The following is an 18,991-nucleotide window of genomic DNA, read 5'->3' on the forward strand; positions in this document are numbered from 1 at the left end:
GTATAGACCTAGATTCCATATATTATCTTAAAAAAGTTAAAATCTCTATAAGATTCTGAGATCAGTACTGATAACATTGTTATTTGTCATTGTTCTAAAAATAAATGCACATAATTATATAAAAGAAAGAAAAGGGAAAGAGAAAATTAAAAATATAAAAACCAATATTAAGTTTTAATCTCTCTCCCATTGTTTCTGACTGGCAATTGCATCAATGTACTTTATCACATAATGTCAAATGATAGCATATCATATTAGGAGAAATTATTAGCAGCTTGTGATATAGTGATTGTTCTTTTGTTATTGATTTAGGCAGTCTGTCTATCTTTTCATCTGTAGTGAACTTTAAAGAATCTCGGAGCCAGCTAATGTTCTGTTGAAATTTTCCTTCCTTCCTTCCTTCCTTCCTTCCTTCCTTCCTTCCTTCCTTCCTTCCTTCCTTCCATCCATCCATCCATCTTTCCTTCCTTCTTTCCTTCCTTCCCTCCCTCCCTCCCTTCCCCCTCCCTCCCGCTCTCAAAAGCTCAAATTTAGACCCTGGTAGTCCATATTTATTTGGGCTATTTGGAAGCTGGGGTAAATGTATTCCATTTCAAATGACAGAAAAAAATGGTAATATAATGTACCAATGAACAGATATCCCACAGCCTGCAAGATGAGGGCAACACATCCTGGGTGTGTGGTGTTCATATTTCACATGTGTCATTGTAGTGAACAGGTCATTTATCATCCTGAAAGTCCTTCTATAGTGTGTCTCCAACATGACAGACAGGGGAAACATGTACCACATAGTGTGATACAGTGACGTGCAGTCAGTGAAGGCAGGGGAGGCGGAGCCTCACCACTCTCATCATGAAAATAAAAAAGAATTACTCCAGGAAGCCGTGAAAGTGGCTGGGAGAGGCGCGCGGCTTGGTTTAGCCTCCCTGGACATCTCAGCAGCAGCCCCAAGTGTGCCGATCTCACCATTTTTTACATCGGGCGAGCCCAGGATCCTTGCAAGGGGAATGGGACGTGTGCAGGAGGCTCCTCAGCTCCAGCCTCAATCAGCGCAGCCGCGGTCCCCTTCATCTTGCCTCAGGAAGGAGGGGAATGGGACCACGTGTGCAGGGGAAGGGGATCGCGGCTCTGCTAATCTGAGGCTGTGCGCTGAGGAGCCTCCTGCACATGTGGTCCCATTCCCCTTGCAAGGATCCCGGGCTCGCCCGATGCAAAAAATGCCTAGGTACCGTGTTTCCCCGAAAATACAACCTGTCCCGCACTCACTGACCTAGCGTTATCCTGAAAGCGCCAAGTTACAGGAGCCGGGGGTGGGGGGAGCGCTCACGTTGCTTGCCGCCTTCGGTATACCGCTAGGTTGGGGAGTGCCTGCTGCCGCCGCCCGCTGCCGCCCCGCGCCGCCGCCGCCCGCTGCCGCCCCGCTGCCGCCCGCTGCCGCCCCACCGCCGCCCGCTGCCGCCCCGCCGCCGCCCGCTGCCGCCCCGCGCCGCTCCGCGCATAACTTCCAAAACTTTCAGCATCGGCCGCTCTAGGAGTGCTCTCTATGGTGGGCCGGTTGCTGGAAGACTCTGTCCGGAAAACTCTCTGTCCGGCAGCCGGCCCACCATAGAGAGCACTCCTAGAGCGGCCGATGCTGGAAGTTTTGGAGTTTGGATGTTATGCGCGGAGCGGGGCAGCGGCGGCGGGGTGGGGCGGGGCGGCGGCGGCGTGGGGCGGCGCGGCAGCGGGCGGCGGCGGGCGGCGGCGGCGCGGGGCAGCAGCGGGCGGCGGCAGCAGGCACTCCCCAACCTAGCGGTATACCGAAGGCGGCAAGCAACGTGAGCGCTCCCCCCACCCCCGGCTCCTGTAACTTGGCGCTTTCAGGATAACGCTAGGTCAGTGAGCGCGGGACAGGTTGTATTTTCGGGGAAACACGGTACCTAGGCATTTTTTACATCGGGCGAGCCCGGGATCCTTGCAAGGGGAATGGGACTACGTGTGCAGACGGCTCCTCAGCGCACAGCCTCAGATTAGCAGAGCCGCGATCCCCTTCCCCTGCACACATGATCCCCTTCCCCTGCACACATGGTCCCATTCCCCTCCTTCCTGAGGCAAGATGAAGGGGACCGCGGCTGCGCTGATTGAGGCTGGAGCTGAAGAAACTTCTCCGTTTGGGCTGCGCCCCTGCGATCGGAGCAACCACGTGGTTTGATGACGTCACCAGCCTCACCAGTCATAAACATCATTGCACGTCACTGGTGTGATACCATTTTGTCATGAAACATTAGTGTCAGTCCAGTTGTCCTTCCATTAAGAGTGATATCTTTAGAACAAGAACTTATTTAAGGACCTATTTAAAGGTCCATCTGCTTAAAAGAATTTCTCCATTGGATTTAAAACCAAAGGAAAGAATTCAGTCTGTATGAAGGTCACACAATACAGTTTCTTGTAAGGGATGTTTTATAGAGTGGATTAAAATGGGGCAGTTTGTTTTGACTATGCAGTAGTTTTACTAATTTCTTTGTAATAATGAAATACATATAAATCCCACAGATCTTTGAAACAGGCATTGGACTGTACCAAGCAGAGCCTCAGAATATTTATTGACCTGGAAGAAATTGTTAAAACAGCCCAGGCCTGGTTACAGGCTGGTAAGCTCTATTATCAAATGCAAGAGAATGAACTTGTGGAAATGTATTTACAGGTACATAAAAAAGTTATTTTCTAAGTTGGTATCCTCCTGGCATGGGACTTGGTATTTTTTTAGTAGTTGTTGCTTTTTACCGAACCAAAAGATTATTGCAAAAGTATGATTTCAATCATTGGATAACACAGATCGCTTATCAATCTTTATAAAATGTTAGTTTTCATGTGTCTGGCACATGAGGATGCTGAGTCAGTATCTGACAATATAAGGCAGCACCAACCTTGGCAGTAAATTTCCCTCTAGCTAAGATAGATAGATGGATGGATGGATGGATGGATGGATGGATGGATGGATGGATGGATGGATGGATGACTGTGGTCCAGCCCAGATCTTGGCTGAACCACAGATCTTCTGCATTGCACATATGCATGTTTTGTCCTCAAAGCTTTATACAAAATGGGCGATTACATATTGCACACTTATCTTAATATTAGATCATATTAAATATTGATGTTTAATATTGAGTTATCTCATATTTAATAATGAAAATCTATGACTTTCATTTGTGGGTGCAAAATTTAGATTTATAAGCAATATTTGGATGTGTAGTGGTGATTTCAGAGCTTTGGTAGTAAAAAGTAAGAGGGGGTTGAGTAGAACAACATTAGAGTGATGAACATCAAACTATCAAAAAAAAAAGGAGAACTGAATGTTAAGAAGTAAAATAAGAGGGTATATATTACTGACCAATGGAAATCTCTCTGCATGGAGAGATTTTTGAATTTTTTGCACCTAATTTCCACTTTTTTCTTTGGAGTTATTATGTCTCTGCCATTGAATTTTTTAAAAAAATGTCATGAAGTATTCTGTATTTTGTTATGCTTAAGTGTCTTAAAATGTATGCAGCTAAATTGAAGTGTCTTGAGTTGTATTGAGCAAAATGTCACCCTTTTTTATGATGCTATAGCCTCAGCTGTTAACCTCACTGGTTCCCCTTTTCAGGCATCCATAGAGACAGCAGTGAAACCCAAAGAGCTGCACCTGGCCATGGGATTATATGAAGAGGCAGGAGATGTCTTCTTCAATGGAATCAGGAACAGGCATCAGGCAGTGGAATATTACAGGGTAACAACTACAAGATATATTTGTATTGACATTTCTAGAGGTTGCCACTAGTGGGTGTTTCTAACATTGATGGAAAGAAACTGTGCAGAAGTAGGAAAGTGGAAAATGAGATATATATCAGATAGAAATCATGGGAGGGGGGGAGGGGAAACCACCAATCTACTCCAGTGATTCCTTCTGTGCCTACCTGCTAATATTACCAGCTGAAAATAAACATACTGGAATCTGGGAGTATAGTTAGGCATGGCAGTCACTGGTTGTGTTGTGGCTGTTAATTGTGGAAGTAAGATCATGGTGCGGAATTTTCTCATTGCTCTTTGTGTACGTATCATCTTTTTATTTTATCCATGCCTTCATGATACAACATATGGCTTGACTGCAAAAGGCCACTGGTTCAATCCCTGATACCTTCAAGTAATACTGGAAAAACATTTTTTTTTAAAAAAAGAAACCTGGATTGCTGCTGCTGCTGATTGCTAGAGTAAAAATGCAGTCCAGTGCAACTGTGGCATTTGATAGCTTGATGGTTGTCCTTGCAAGAAATGTCCCTTCCATCTGAACTGAGGGATGCATTCTAAAAACTTTACTTAAATATCTTTAACAACAAAGTAAGCAAGAGTTCTCTTTCTTTGTATGTGTGTGTGTTCTTTCCCTCTTTTTAGTAACAAAATTTTACCTTCTCTTTTTAAGTGTTCACAGCATTAATAAAGTTGTTCCCTTTAAAAAAAAAAGAAAAGAGAAAATGTATAGCCCTTGTCACGTTTAAAAATAAAAAAAAATCAACTTTTTTTAAAAGAAAAAAATGCCCACTTCCTGAAAGTCTATAGTGGTCTGATTGATCCAACAGTAGCCTTTTCTTTCATATTAAACAATGTGTGCAAACTGTGTTAAATTTATAATGACAGAAGGCTTTAATTTTGCTGAATTAAATAGGCTTAAATCTGTTTCTAGGCAAAAGCCAAACGGGCAGCCATCCAGTTGCCCAAAACAAGGAAACAAAAAGCCAAATGATCTCAGGTTCATCTAAAGTTCAAAAGAAGGTTAAATGAGAAGCCAGGAAAGTTATGTTTGTGCTTCTTATCTGTAAACCCGAAAACTGTGAGATATGTTCATTTCAGTTAATGAACGAAAACAGTGCTATGGAAAATGATGATCAAAGGGACTGAATGCATGGTCAGGTCTTCTTTGCTTTGTGTGACCTCTCTGAGTTGGCTGCAGGGGAAGGATGGATAGTAGAAAGTTATGAAACCACCATGACAAATTGTTTGATGTTTTCACCAGGGAGGAGCTATACCTTTGGCCAGGAAATTGAGAGACACACAAACGGAGTTGAGAGTGTTCAACAAGCTGGCTGAACTCCAAATTGGGCTCCACAATTATGCAAATGCTTTGGAATTTGCTACCTTGGCAGTCAGACTCAGCGTGGATGTAGGTAGGAAGGAATCAAGGTTTATAATGCAAGAATATTCAACTCGTTTTCTGAAAATTGTCAATGATTTGTGAGTAGAAAAATAACCCACATGCATCTCTTAGAAGATGGTCTCACCCAAGCCAATTTAAAATGTGGAAATATTGGGATTTAATTTGGTATCACCTAAGTCCATTTAAAATACTCAAGTTAGCCTCAGTAAATGTTTTAAAAGGCACAAAATCTGATTACAAAGGTAAGTAGACATTTATTATACTTGACTTCATTTAGAATCAAAGAAATGGTTCTTCATCGATTTTATGAATCCACAACCACTAGGAAAAAATTACCAGATAAATTTATCCTTCTTTCTGATATTCCAGTCAGAGATTACTCAATCGGCATTGTACAAAACATTGCTTGTGATACAGTATTTACCGGTAGTTGACAATGATATTACAAGCAATAGCCTAGAAATTCTTAACTGAAAGCAAATGGAATGTGTTTCTATCAAATAGATTATTTCACGTATCCTTGTCATTTTTGCCATCTTCACTTTGTTGTGTAACTGCTCTCAACATGGGACAACATAATTTAAAAAAATGAGTAGAATATTTCTGTGTGAGCTTTTGAAGATGGCACGTCCAATTTCATCGCAGTGAAATTTAATAGTCTATATTATCATGTTTCAATCAAGAAATCTGTCCTTCATTTTTTTTCATTTCCGCTGTGAATGATTGTGTCTAAGGAAACATTGTACGCACATTTTTCAAGATTGCAGCAATGGACTATTTAATGCCTACCACATGATATTGGCATTTCTTCCTTATCATTGAATTTCTATAACATTAGGAATGTGCATAAATAACAACTGTTTGCATTGATGGTTATGGTTGTTACTGTAAAACTTTTCAGCATGAAGGATTTGCACCATACATTAACTTCTGGGGGAATGTTGGAAGAAATGTCCTTCTGGGTTCAGTTCCAAGTGGGGAAAAAGACAGTGGAAACATGGAGACTGTTTGGAAATATGGTTTAATGGTGGACCGGATCACATGGCTTGAACTCCTGAACAGAAAAAGGCCCAAGATGCTGAGAGTTCCTGGGTTTTATACCCTCTCTTGGACCCCACCTCTCTGCTTCCTGTTCCTGTGTAAGAAATGTATCCCATTGGCTGTCAGACTCCCAGGGGGCGGGGGTCTTAGCTAACTTTGTAGGCTTTGTCTGTGTCCCAGGCTTATTTGAGTGCTGGCTGATGTAATCTTCCCAGGTGCCATGTGGTGAGATGGGTAGAGGGCTAATCCTGCCCGTTATGTAGAATAGAATGGCTCAGGCCTTAATGGCCCAGTGACAAAGGTGGAGGGATGAGTTTCTGCCTCCCTTTTAGGGGGAAATATTCTGCCCTTTTAATTTTTCCTAAAATATTTCATTTTATAGGAGAGAGGTAGATGCTAACTTCCTACAGGAACAAAAAGGGAACATGTTGCAGTCTTCACAACTCCTGGAAACAATTCCTGGGAATTAGGCAGGAAGCAATTGAAATGTTGCTACTCGGAGAACATGGTCTTTTTGTGCTCTAGGAGGAAAGGGAGAGTTACAAATGCTACAGCCTTTGTACAATCACCCCATAGTCATTTATGCCATTTTGACACTTTTCTTCTTTCAGGAGATCATTTGCAAGAATTGGTTGCCTTTCATCGGCTGGCAACTGTGTATTACCTTCTGCAAATGTATGAGATGGCTGAAGACTGCTACCTGAGGACGCTCTCTTTGCATTCACCAGAATTGCAAGGGGTTCAAGAAGCCATATATTACTCCAGGGTTTACTACCGGCTAGGAGATCTCACTCTCCACAAATTAAAGGTGAAAGATAGCATCTGTAATGTAAAAATGACTTGTTGCATTTTAGCAAAGATGCTCTAGTTTGATTTACTTCGCACTTAAAAATGAAGGTATTCAGAATCTGGTGAAAATATTGAATGAGTGCATTTTTTCCTTTGCTGCAATGTCAGCAACTATTCCGTTTTCTGGACTTCCAAGTCATTTTTGTTCAGTTAATATTTTTTTTCAGTTTACAAAAGGGATATACTATTTATTTCAGGCTAATGTCCAGACTCTGGCCTTTGCATGATAAATCATTCAAAGGGATATGTTTCAAAGCTAGGATAAAAGCTAAATGTTACATTATTCCATTTCAGTTAAATTGAGCCGCTATGATCCTTTCTCATACATTCAATCATTCCTCATCTTCTTTCAAATTAAAATAGACGTTTGGTTGCACTTTGGAGTATAGCAACCAGAGCCAAAATGTAACTATCTCCAAGAAATTACTAAATGTCAGTAAAAGCCTAGAACTCTCTGAATCTTTTTCCTGACCTTTATTATTCATCAGAGATTTTTCAGTCCAGATCTGATACTCACTAATTTGGAAAGGTTCTGGAAGCTTCACACGCTGCTTGGATGGACTTCATATGTTGCAGACTGTCAACTGATTTATAATATGCCATCCTGTTGTCTTCTACTTTTGATGCTCTCCTTTTTTTTTGTTCTGCAGTTGCCATTCCCTTTCTTAAATAATCTTGCTTTGGATATGACATTCAGTAGCTCCACCCTGTTCCTTCAGGAGCTCTCCACATGTCCCTTCATACATATTATATTATTTCATACTTATTAGTTGTACTTAATATGTATGAAATTAATGAATGATTATTCCAAGCAATCAAATCTACACTCATTTGCTCTGTATACATGGTAAACTGGGAGTGTTCTGCCTTATTATAATCATTGCCAACATTCTGCCTTATTATAATCCAAACTGGGGAAAAAGGTTGATGTATAGGGTTATGCTAGTTTCAAGGTTTCTCTGTTGGGAGTCAGGTGGGGCTTCATAACATAGAGTTGGAAAAGCCATTTCAGGTTCCAATCTGTAGCAATAACAATAGTACTTAGACTCATATACCACTTTACAGTGCTTTATAGCCCTCTCTAAGCGGTTTATAGAGTCAGCCTATTGCCCCCAACAATCTGGGTCCTCATTTTACCAACCTTGGAAAGATGGAAGGCTGAGTCAACCTTGAGCCTGGTGAGATTCAAACTGTCAAATTGCAGTCAGCTGGCATTCAGCAGAAGTAAAGCTCCTGTAGTGAGTGTGAAAGGTTCTTCTAAATTTCTTAGGCAATGGATTTCATCCCTACCATGCTTTCAGCCTTGACTGGAAGCCTTCCAGTGCTACACTTATTCTCTCTTTCTATTTATTCTCAGGATGAGCAAGATGCAGCCAGTTACTTCTTCTTGGCCTTGGCTGCTGCCACTGAATTTGATGACTACAATTGGCAAGGCAAGATCCAAGCCAGGCTGGCTCAAATATTTACTAATTCCCAAACAAATAAGAGCCCAAGAGGGTGGACAACATATCAGGCCCGATGGTTAAGTGAAGGAAGACATGACGTATGATCCATCTGTTATGGAATTCACAGCTCATGAAGAAAGGACAGCATTGTCCCTCTGCCAAGAAAAGAAGAGAATCATCATCTGGTGCTTCTAGTCCCTTGTGTTTCTGAATGAATAGAAATCTTGTGGGCTGTTGTAAATGGATATACACTGGCCATCAGCTCACGTGTTCTGACTGAAAAAGCAAGCTCATATTTTTTTTTAATTTTCTCAACAACATGTAAAGAAGACTCATTCACATACATGGGCCTTATTTAAGAGATTAGAGGGTGCAAAAGAGTCAGTTGAAGCACGATTGAGAGACAGTTTGGTGTAGTGGGCATCAGGTTAGAAACTGGTGGACTGTGAGTTCTAGTCCCACCAAAGAAAGTTGGGTGACCTTGGGCCAGCCACTTTCACACAATAGCCAATCACTTCTGAAAAACCTCACCAAGAAAACAGCAGACTTTTCCAGGCACTATCAGAATCAATATGATTGCGCGGAAGGGGGAAAAAGAGCAAGATAATGAATGCACAACATAGGAGCTGAAAAGTGAGTGCAGATTGTCTTTGATAAGAAATAAATGGGGCTGATCCTTGGAGAGGATATTCAACCTGCATCCATTCATCCTTGGTGCCAAAAGGCAAAGTCCTTTACAAGATAGAGATCAGCGGAAAGCCTCTGACAACCTGAACAAAAGAGAAAAAGTGCAAAAAAAATGCTCTTGCAGCAAATGTGATTCTTTGTTCCTGGGTTATCACATCAGCATCAGTTATCTGTGCTTAGACCAGGAAGGGGAAAGAATCTACCCAGCCACAGCTCCTCTCAAAAAGTTAAGCAAAGCTAGATCTATGTTTTAGGGGAAAACATTATGAAATCCCAGGGCTATAAGCTGGCTATGGAGTAAAAAAAAAAGCATCATAACAAATTGCTTCTATATTATTGCCAAGAAAATAATGCAAGAACATGCATAAAGTCACCAAGTGTCAAGTATATACTTATCAGTATTTATATTTATTTTGGTTTCTCGTTAATATCTGCCTCCTGCATCAAATAAACTAAATTAAGATCCCAAAAGTATCCTTTGGAAAGGATGGAACCCAGAATACCATATCTTAAGTATGATTAAATGAACTCTTCAGAGGTATCTCCTTCCTTCTTAATGATTTGCACTGATCCTGAAGAAGAAAAGAAAATGACTCCTGTATATCTAGAGAAGGAAAGACATGCTTCGAAACCTCTTGGGAAAGCGAAGACACCTCCATACTCAGCCAGATGTATTGGGCTTCCATACTGCTGGAGGGTGACTACAAAACTTTCAGATTCTTTGTCTCGGTCAGATACTCTCAGGAGAAGAGCATGCTTACTACCCCACCATAGCTCTATCTGACATGTAGCTCATTGGATTACTTTGAATCATTTGCTCTCTGCCCAGCCTACCTCACAGGGTTATGAAGGTTTGTTAACTAGCTACATATGAGATGACCTCTATGCATGATGACTTGACTTGATCTCTTTAGAAGAAAGTTAGGAAATAAAGACACACGGCCTTTTGCCTGTAAACTATTGACTGTCCTCATGGCCAAGAATCAAACATTTGTTTTCAAGCTGTTTTTTCAGAATAGAAATGTGCTTTTTTAAAACAAAACATTCTTAGGAGGCTTAATGCTGTGCTAGCTTTGAGGTGCTACAGATGTACAGACCATCTTGTAACCCCACCAAATATATTCGGTTCAAATGGAAAACTCAAAGCCAATTGTCCAGGGTTTCTGCATTTGGAAATATTTTGATATGACCAGGGCTGAAAGCGGAAAGCTGAATTGAGATAGGTCCAATTTTGATACTGTGTAGTTGAGTTGTGCTTCCTTTAAAGTCAGGGTACAAATATTTTAGGGGCCAAAGACTGTATCTGTCTTCTGAATAGCATGTCAGGAGTAAGATCCATAAGGGGAGTGTGACCAGCATTACATCTGGGTTAATTAAATTTAAAATTAAACAAATCAGATACAACAGTAGGATAACTCCCCAATTCCTATATTTTTCCCTTGAAAAGTATTAACAGAATTGGAGCAATTCTGGGGCTCAGAAGCCTTGGAGAGCAGCAGATTGTTTCAATCAAATCATTTTGCTTCATAAAACATTCTTTGAAACATCTTGCCTTGCCTCTTAAGATTTTGTTTTTGAAATGTAATACAGACACAAATTCACCTTATTCTGTTTTTTTCAAGAGCGTTCTAGAGGAGCTTGTCCATCCATTTCCATTCTGTGATGAATAGGATGTCTCGACAATCTAGAGCAGACCTGATTCCCCATGCAATAAATAATGGTTATGTCAGATTGTGTTTTGAATATTAAGGAAGAAACACAAACCAGTTGCAAGCTTTGTCTCGCTCCCTCTGTCTACTGGTGAGTCCCCCTGGGGGACTTCCCCTGACCTGCTTTGTGTCTGAATGTTGAGTTTTGCACAAAGGTATGAATCAAAGTAATGAAAGATAGGTCACACCAAAACTGGAGAAGTATTCACGAAATTAACATTGTTTGTGAAATCTTCTCGGTTATACTAGAAGCCATGCTGAAGCAGGATGATAATTGTAAATTTTTCAATTCTATGCCGAGCACTGCTACAGTCGTTCACGATGACTTCAGAACAAATGTTGTAGCACCAAATAACTAGTAAATACGACAGGGTCATGGTTCAAAGTTAGACTACATGTTAGTTATGCAGATGGCTCCAGGCATTTTCTTTTATTACCTTTCATGAAAAATGCCTCCAATAGAAAATCTGGATTTGTCTGAAAGACCCACTTAGTACCTTCTAGACATGATCTAATGATCTGATTCTGTATGAGAGCTACCTATGTTTATATATGGATCCTGGGTGCTATCACTGATTAAACAGATTTTAGCATTTGCTTTTTACTTGTACCATAGCTCAGCTCACCGTTAGAGGGCAATAAAGGCAGTATTTTCAATTCCTTTATACCTTTTAATCCTTATTAAGAACAAGAAATTGATGAAGGCTTCTAGACAGTCTGAACTTTTAAGACTTATCTGTGGCTGGATATGTTGAGAAACATGACATTTTTTCTGGACATTTCTCTACATCCTATACAAATCAAATTTCCTAATATTATGCACAGAAGCTGAGATTTGTTATCTTACACTCATTTTTTTTTAAAAGTCTACTGCAGTAACAAGAACTTGCTTCTCATTTTAAAAAAATGAATTATCCTTTATTGTTTAAGGGAAATTTTAAAACAATCCATGTTAGATTGGCAAACTTAAATGATGTCATGGCATAGTATGGCTTAAGACAGAATATATTATTGGAATAACACTTGTTCTTTGAAAAAATATCAAAGCAGTTCAAAAGATTTCATGACAGCAGGCACAATCTCTTTCTCATATACACATGTACTTACCTCTTTCTTCTTCCTTGTATAGAAACAGATGTACTTTTTCACTAAATTTCTACCTGCTTTGACTTATCTGGACAATGGCTGGAATAGTAGGTGGAAATAAAAGGGATTTTTTTCCCTTTTCTGGTCTCTGAGCTGGTTTCTGGCTACCTCAGAAAGAAGTAGACATTGCCTGCAGTTCTCTACACTTAATGCCAAGCCGGTGTGCCAAACTCCCAAATCTTTATTTGGACATTCAGGTTTATGGTTATTTATTTTACTTCCTTGGAGTTCTGACTGAGTTAATGTAAGCAATTCATGAGAAAATCTATGGGGCACTTGAATATGCACCAGGAGCATTGTTTAGCTTATTTTCTTGGTTTTAATTGCTCAAGATCTACACTTGAGACCTCTTCTCACAGTTCTTCAACATTTCAATTGGGCAGTGACAGACGTACTTTCCTAGGGGGTTGTGTTTCCAATTGCCAATATCTGGAATGAGGGCAACATTGGTCCAAAGGAGCCTTTTTCTGGAAAGCTGTGGAAAGCAGTACTTGGACTTAAAGTAGGGAAATCCAGTTTCAAGACACTGCTTGACCAATCGATTTAATTGGGTCTCTTTAGACCAATTACTCTGTTTCAGTGAAAACTCTGTTTGCCATGTTGAGGTTAAAAAAAACCCTATATAAATAAAAACCCTATATAAATAAAATGAACTTTTCCTTAGTTCAACATAGAGACCCATTTTGATGGCTTTAAATTTTTTACTGAGACATTTTGCCTGAATTGTTTTACTAAGATTCACTGCTTCACGACTAACCCGTTTGTGCTCAGAGACACAAAGTGTGGTGGTTAAAAAGAGCAATCCTAGTGTTCTTGGTGCTAAGATATAGCAAGTTCAATCCCCAACATGCTTGCTTGAAAAGCCAAACCATGAACTCTATGGGGATAGCTTTCTAGCAAGCATGCTTCAACAAATTAGAATGTTAGATTTTGTTCTGCTTAAGTACACTTTTGACAGCTGGAAACTCTCACATCTCCTGTAAAGTAGGTAAACATACATGTCAGCTGAGAAAGTGACTCAAAACATTAACTTCTATGTCTCCTTTAATTCACTGCATAGCCTGGGAAAATTCAATAAGGGTATTACTCTCCGATTTCAAAATTGTCCCACCTGGCACAATTTCTTTTTCCTCCTTGACAGATCTTAGTTGTTTTCATAGTGGGAAATGAAACCTTGGTGCCCAGAGATAATTTTTATATTCAAGAGCCAACCCAGCAATTTGAAAATGCTCCTAGAGAAGCTCTTCATTCAGAAGACATCCATATTGGCCTTACATGACAGATAAAAACTTTTTTTAAAAATATTTTGATTGGGAGCTGTCCAAAGTTGGTTGAAAGATATGTGACAATAAAAGGACTAGCACATGCATACTAGTCGTTTCCGACTCTAGGGGGTGGTGCTCACCTCGGTTTCTAAGCCAAAGAACCAGCGCTGCCTGAAGATGTCTCTGTAGTCATGTGGCTGGCATGCTAAACACTGAAGGCGCATGGAGCACTGTTACCTTCCCACCAAAGTGGCCCCTATTTTTCTACTTGCATTGTTTACATGCTTTTGAACTGCTAGGTTTGCTGGGACAAGTAACGGGAGCTCACTCCATTATGTGGCCCTAGGGATTTGAACAGCTGAACTGCCAACCTTCTGATCAACAAGCTCAGCATCTTACCCACTGTGCCACTGCCTCCCTATGTGACAATAGGCATGTTTTAAATAAATAAATAAAATAAAAAAGACTTTCCGGTTGTCAATTGTGTACTGTCTCCATCACACCCCCACCCCCGATATAACATTTTAAAAATGTAATATTTCCCATGGAGTAGGGGTTTATCCCTTTCCTAGTACAGTATTTGGCATTATGATTTATTTTATGAATGACTGATGATGAAAAATTAGTTGCTGAAGTTTCTGGTAAACACCAAGATGCTGGGTCTATACAACTGTAGATTGGAAAACAGTTGAAGGCTGGAAAATCTGGTTGATCTCAGGAGCTGAAGGAGGGTAAATGCAATGAACATAACACTGTCATCTGAAAAATAAAAGAGTTTTGCCATCTGCTGTAGATTTATTCTTTGGAAATGCTATAGCGTCAGCCTGTATTCCTCTTATAATTACAGTTGCTTAGGAGCGTAAGAAAACCCTATAAAATAAAAATGGAGAATGAAAGTTAACCCATTAAGGATAGCACTATGGTTAAAAGTTATGGAGGAAAATAGTTGCTGTGGTAATGATAATTGAAATTCATAGGGTAAAAGTTGCTGTAGAAATGAATCACATATTATGCCGGAGATGCCCAACAATTGGGGTGAGTTAATGAGCACGTTTGGATTTAAAAAAAAATCAGTGCTATGGAACCTACATGTGGCTCAATAGTGGGTTTTGGCTCCTGTTGCACCAGTACGCTGCAACGAGAGCCGGGCATGCACCATGGGCACGCACACTGTGCATGCGTGCGCACCCATGCAGTCAGCCGTACACTGCACATGTGTGCGCAGATGGCCCGTTTCCTTCAAATACAGGTAAGGAACGAGGGCGGGTGGGGTCTCCAAAGCACCATTCCGGTACGGTGGCTGCTGCTTCCAGCAAGCACCGGTATGCACATACTGGGGCGTACTGCCTGCAACCCACCACTGATGTGGCCACTCATGAAACACCCATGTCCCAAGACTTACCGTAACTCTTATGGCATCACTCCTGCCATTTCTTCTCTGACTTCGTCTTACCTTTTCTTCCCCCTACCTCAAACCCCAACAGAAAAACAGACTTGGAAAGACTCCTAGATTGTAGCTATCTATGTTTCACATTTTTGATGATTTGCTTTAACATTCTTGGAAATAAATATAACACTTTGATCTCATAAAGCTAAGCAGGGTTAGAACCAGAGGCTGGTTCCTACCGGTTCAGTGCAGTTCAGCTGAATAGGTAGTGAAAATCAGCGGTACCTTTCCAAACTGGTAGTGATGGTATGGTCTCCTACCGTACGGTCCCCTTGCTCTCTTGCCCCACCTGTCTGCACCATGCTTACCCCACCTGTCTACCCACTTGCTGTTCACTGATTCACTGTCTTGCCGATCGCCCCGCCTCTGAGTGCCCTATATATACTGCGCAGTCACCATGTACCCACTACCTGGCCTCACCCTCACTTGCTGTCACTGACTTCCTGATCTTCGTTGAATTCCTGGCCTGCCTACCTGCCCGGCTGCATCCTCCTGCAGCTGTCTAAAGGTAAGTAAGCCTACGGCTGTGACTTCACAGGGCATGGATGTTAGGGGGGCAGCAAGAACCTACCGAGAGTGCCAGTGGGCTTTGCAGTCTACACAAGCCCAGGGACTGGCTGAGGCCTTCCTTGCCGCCACACCCTGGGTTCACATAGACCGTGAAGACCACCGGCACTCAGAGGCGACTTTGCGGGGCATGCCTGTGGCGGCAAGAACCAACCAAGAGCGCCGGCGGGCTTCCCAGTCTACACAAGTCCGGGGACTGGCTGAGGCCTTCCTTGCCGCCACTCCCTGGGCTCACTTAGACTGTGAAGCCTGTTGGTGCTTGGAGGGTGACTTTGTGGGGTGTGCTGGGGGCAGCAAGAACCTACTGAGAGTGCCGGCGGCCTTTGCGATCTATGTGAGCCCGGGGAGAAGTGGCAAGGAAGGCCTCAGCCAGTCCCTGGGCTCATGTAGGCTGCGGTCCACCACTGCTTGGCTGAGGCTTTCTTGCTGCCCCACAGTCCCTGGCCTCGCCTGGCTGGATAAGCCACCTCGGCTCCATGCCAGGCGGGCCTAGATGACTGGATTGTCCCTGTGTGCCTCCAGTCCAGCTTACCTTCAGCTGGACCATCTGATCTGGTCACCTGCTGCCTACATCCATTCCAGCATCCATCACATCGGAGAGCAGCTGATTCTGCCTGCTGGTAAGTGACTGGTTTTTTTTATGCTTTTAATGTTTTTTAAAAGGATATTTTATTGTTAATTATTTTCAGGAAATTTGGTTGTTTTTAGGAAATGCTTTTTTTAATTTTTGCTTTGTTTTGAGGAAATGTTTTAAATAAATTATTGTTTTTAGGAAATGTTTTTTAAAAGAAATTTTATTGCTTTTAGGAAATGTTTTATTTGTGATGCAATATCTTGCTTTTAAGTGTGCAGGTTGGTGCATGTTTGCGAGATTTTGTATTTTTCTGTAGTGAGTGTGAATCACTACAGAAATAAACACATAAAATCTTGCAAAGCTGCCTTACACCAACCTGCACATATAAAAGCAGCCATTTTGAGGCACATAAATGGTAGCCAGTGGCGTAGCGTGGGGGGTGCAGGGGGTGCCGGCCGCACCGGGTGCAACATCTGGGGGGGGCGCCCTGACTCGCCCCGCGCCGCCCTTTGCCGGACTGTGGCCGCCTCTTTCCGCGCCCGGCTTGGCCCGCGAACTAAGCTCCCCGGCCCCGCCCGCCCAGGCCCCTCCTGCACACCGCCTACCTCCCAGCGGAGCCGCCAAGACCCGCTGCGCCGCCCCCGCGGGAGCCGAAGGAGAGCGGCGCTGCGCTCCGTCTGCCCGCGGCTGAAACCCCACCGCGTCCTCCCGCTCCGCCTGGAGCGCCCCGGGGAGCCGGCGCCTTCCCGAAGCCCCCGGTGCGCCTCCCACCCCCGCGGCACCTGCTTCCCTTCAGTCAAGCCTTTTCCCGCTGCCCTGTCGAGCTCCTCCTCAGGAGGAAGGCAGGAGGCCAGCATGGAGAGCCTCACTTGACTGATGCGGAGCAAGGGGCAGCTGCAGTCGGGCCGCCCTCAGGTTAGGGGGCGCAAATTACTTGCCCCGGGTGCTGACAACCCACGCTACGCCACTGATGGTAGCTTCTTGTAGAAATCACTTTTTATGTGATTCCATGGCTGCTTTCATATGTTGAGCTGTGTGTTGCTTTGTGAGCTCCTGCAGCTCGATGGTTTTTATTCCAGTGGCTTTGTCTTTCCTGTTCTTAGGGTTAGGGAAAAAACTGGTTTCATCTGCAGTCTTTTGGGGGAAAACTGTTATTCTTTTGGTGTTTTCCTGGTGCTGTCATAGTTTGGGTGTATGTGTAACGTCCCGCAGTTATCTGCACATTAATAATGATCAAATACTAATAATATTTGCTTATACATTTTAGTGACCTTTCCTTACATAATTGGTGTTTTCTTTCATACTTTTAGATTTATATTTTCTGTTTCTGTTAGCTAGCCATTGATAAAACAAATCTCATATTAAAAAGTATTCTAAGCCTTCTCCTTGATTTTAATTGTCAGTTTATTAATTCCAAATACATTTCCAGCAGCTATTAATATGTGTAAAATTAAATATGTATTGTATTCCCTTTGAAATACCCAACAAAATATTTCTGGTTTTAAATCCATATCTTGCTTTACCATTGCTTCTAACCATGACACCACTAACTCTTGAATAGCTATTTGGACTGACCTAAGTACTGAACCTAATTCATATATTCTTGTTTTTTGAACTGAGGAATACATTTCAGAAAAAGAAATCTGTATTGCTCTGTGAATCTACCTGTGACATTCATTCTTTTTGATCTAACTTCTTAGATCAAAAACTATATATTTCCTGTTTGTTGGGAACATCCTTCCTGAAAAGACTGTATATTGTACATTACCTGTAGTCCTCAGCTTACAACCACAATCGAATCCAAAGCACAATATTGTTTTATTTCGTTTGCAGTTAGTATTATTTAACAGGAAGAAGAAGAAAATGTACTCAAAGATCCAAAGAACTACACAATTGCTGACAGTATCAAAAAAGCTAGAGATATTGTCAGGACAATTGCTTTAGTTCAAAAGAGGCAGAAAGGGGGTTCTCAAAAATGAACCTCATATGTTCAGAACAAAGAACCCACCTAACTGTTCCAAACATTAGCAATTTGATGACAATAAGCATTATTGGCATGCCTGTAAAAAGATGGGACCCAATTCCTCCAGTCAAAAAGTGGCTCAGAGCATACATTCACACGGCTGATGATCCACAAGTGAAGAGCAAGAGAAGTACAACTGAGGACGCTGGAAACAAAAGAACAATGTGAAAACATCTTCAACCACAAAACCAATAACACAAGTAAGTACTTGAGTGTATCTCTTTCATTGTGTTATTCTTATGTAAGGTGTAAGTGCATGCAATTAAAGTCTTCCTTTCTGTGTCTCTTCTTTGGGCAGGTCATTGGAGCAAGGTGGTCAGTGGTATTGAAGACCAGCAGGACAATCATCTTTCCTCTGTAAGTAGCTGTTTTATTGTTTTGTGTGCTGGTTTCATCCTTATGTAATGCATGAAATTAAAGTCTTCCTTTCTGTGTCTCTTCTTTGTGCAGGCCATTCATTGGAGCAAGGTGTCAGTGATGTTGAAGACAGGCAAGGACAGTCATTTTCCTTCTGTAAGTAGCTCTTTTATTGTTCTGTATACTTATTTTATTCTTATTTAAGTAGTAAGAGCACAAAATAATAAATTTACTTTTTTATATCTTCTTTTGGTAGGTCATTCACTGGGACAAAGAATTCAGTGACATCGACTTGGCCACTCCCACTCAGTCACATGACTTCCAAGTGACTCCCACTTGGTCACATGACCGCCAAGCCATGCCCACAAAATAGGCCATGCCCACAGAATAGATAGTAAAATTTTTTGAAATCCACTCCTGGTTAGACTGAATTAATACAAGGACTGGAGACTACCAAGCTATTTTATAACTGAAGATGGTCTGGAAAGTTTTTTTAAAAACTCATTTAAAAAAAAAAAATCAATAATCATTCTAAACCAGAAAACAATAGGTAAATGTAAACCAATTTTTAGTGTTTCCATAACAGCTGCATAGATATATCCATATTGCTATTAGCTCAACTTGAAGGAGACTTGGTCATATTGCTTTGCAAAGCAACTTCAGAGGCCTATGCAGAAAGGGAACCCAAAAGGTCAAGATGATGGGTAT

At 41.8% G+C, this 18,991-nt stretch overlaps 1 protein-coding gene across 6 annotated transcripts in view; it reads left to right on the forward strand.

Annotated features, from left to right (window-relative positions):
• SH3TC2 (SH3 domain and tetratricopeptide repeats 2) overlaps positions 1–14,066 on the forward strand; it is a 51,417-nt gene extending 37,351 nt beyond the window's left edge. For 5 of the 6 annotated variants that reach the window (XM_081970768.1, XM_081970769.1, XM_081970771.1 and 2 more), the window contains 5 exons: positions 2,533–2,683; positions 3,629–3,751; positions 5,033–5,183; positions 6,826–7,022; positions 8,421–14,066. In XM_081970768.1, the coding sequence (XP_081826894.1) occupies positions 2,533–2,683; positions 3,629–3,751; positions 5,033–5,183; positions 6,826–7,022; positions 8,421–8,612 (814 nt within the window). In that variant the 3' untranslated portion in view covers positions 8,613–14,066. Of the gene's footprint in view, positions 1–2,532; positions 2,684–3,628; positions 3,752–5,032; positions 5,184–6,825; positions 7,023–8,420 lie in introns of those variants that run through there. The other variant, XR_014176776.1, reaches the window with a different exon arrangement.
• Positions 14,067–18,991: the final 4,925 nt, after the last annotated feature.

This window comes from Natrix helvetica, assembly GCF_964273705.1.
Source record: "Natrix helvetica genome assembly, chromosome: 1".
Taxonomy (NCBI): Eukaryota; Metazoa; Chordata; class Lepidosauria; order Squamata; family Natricidae; genus Natrix; species Natrix helvetica.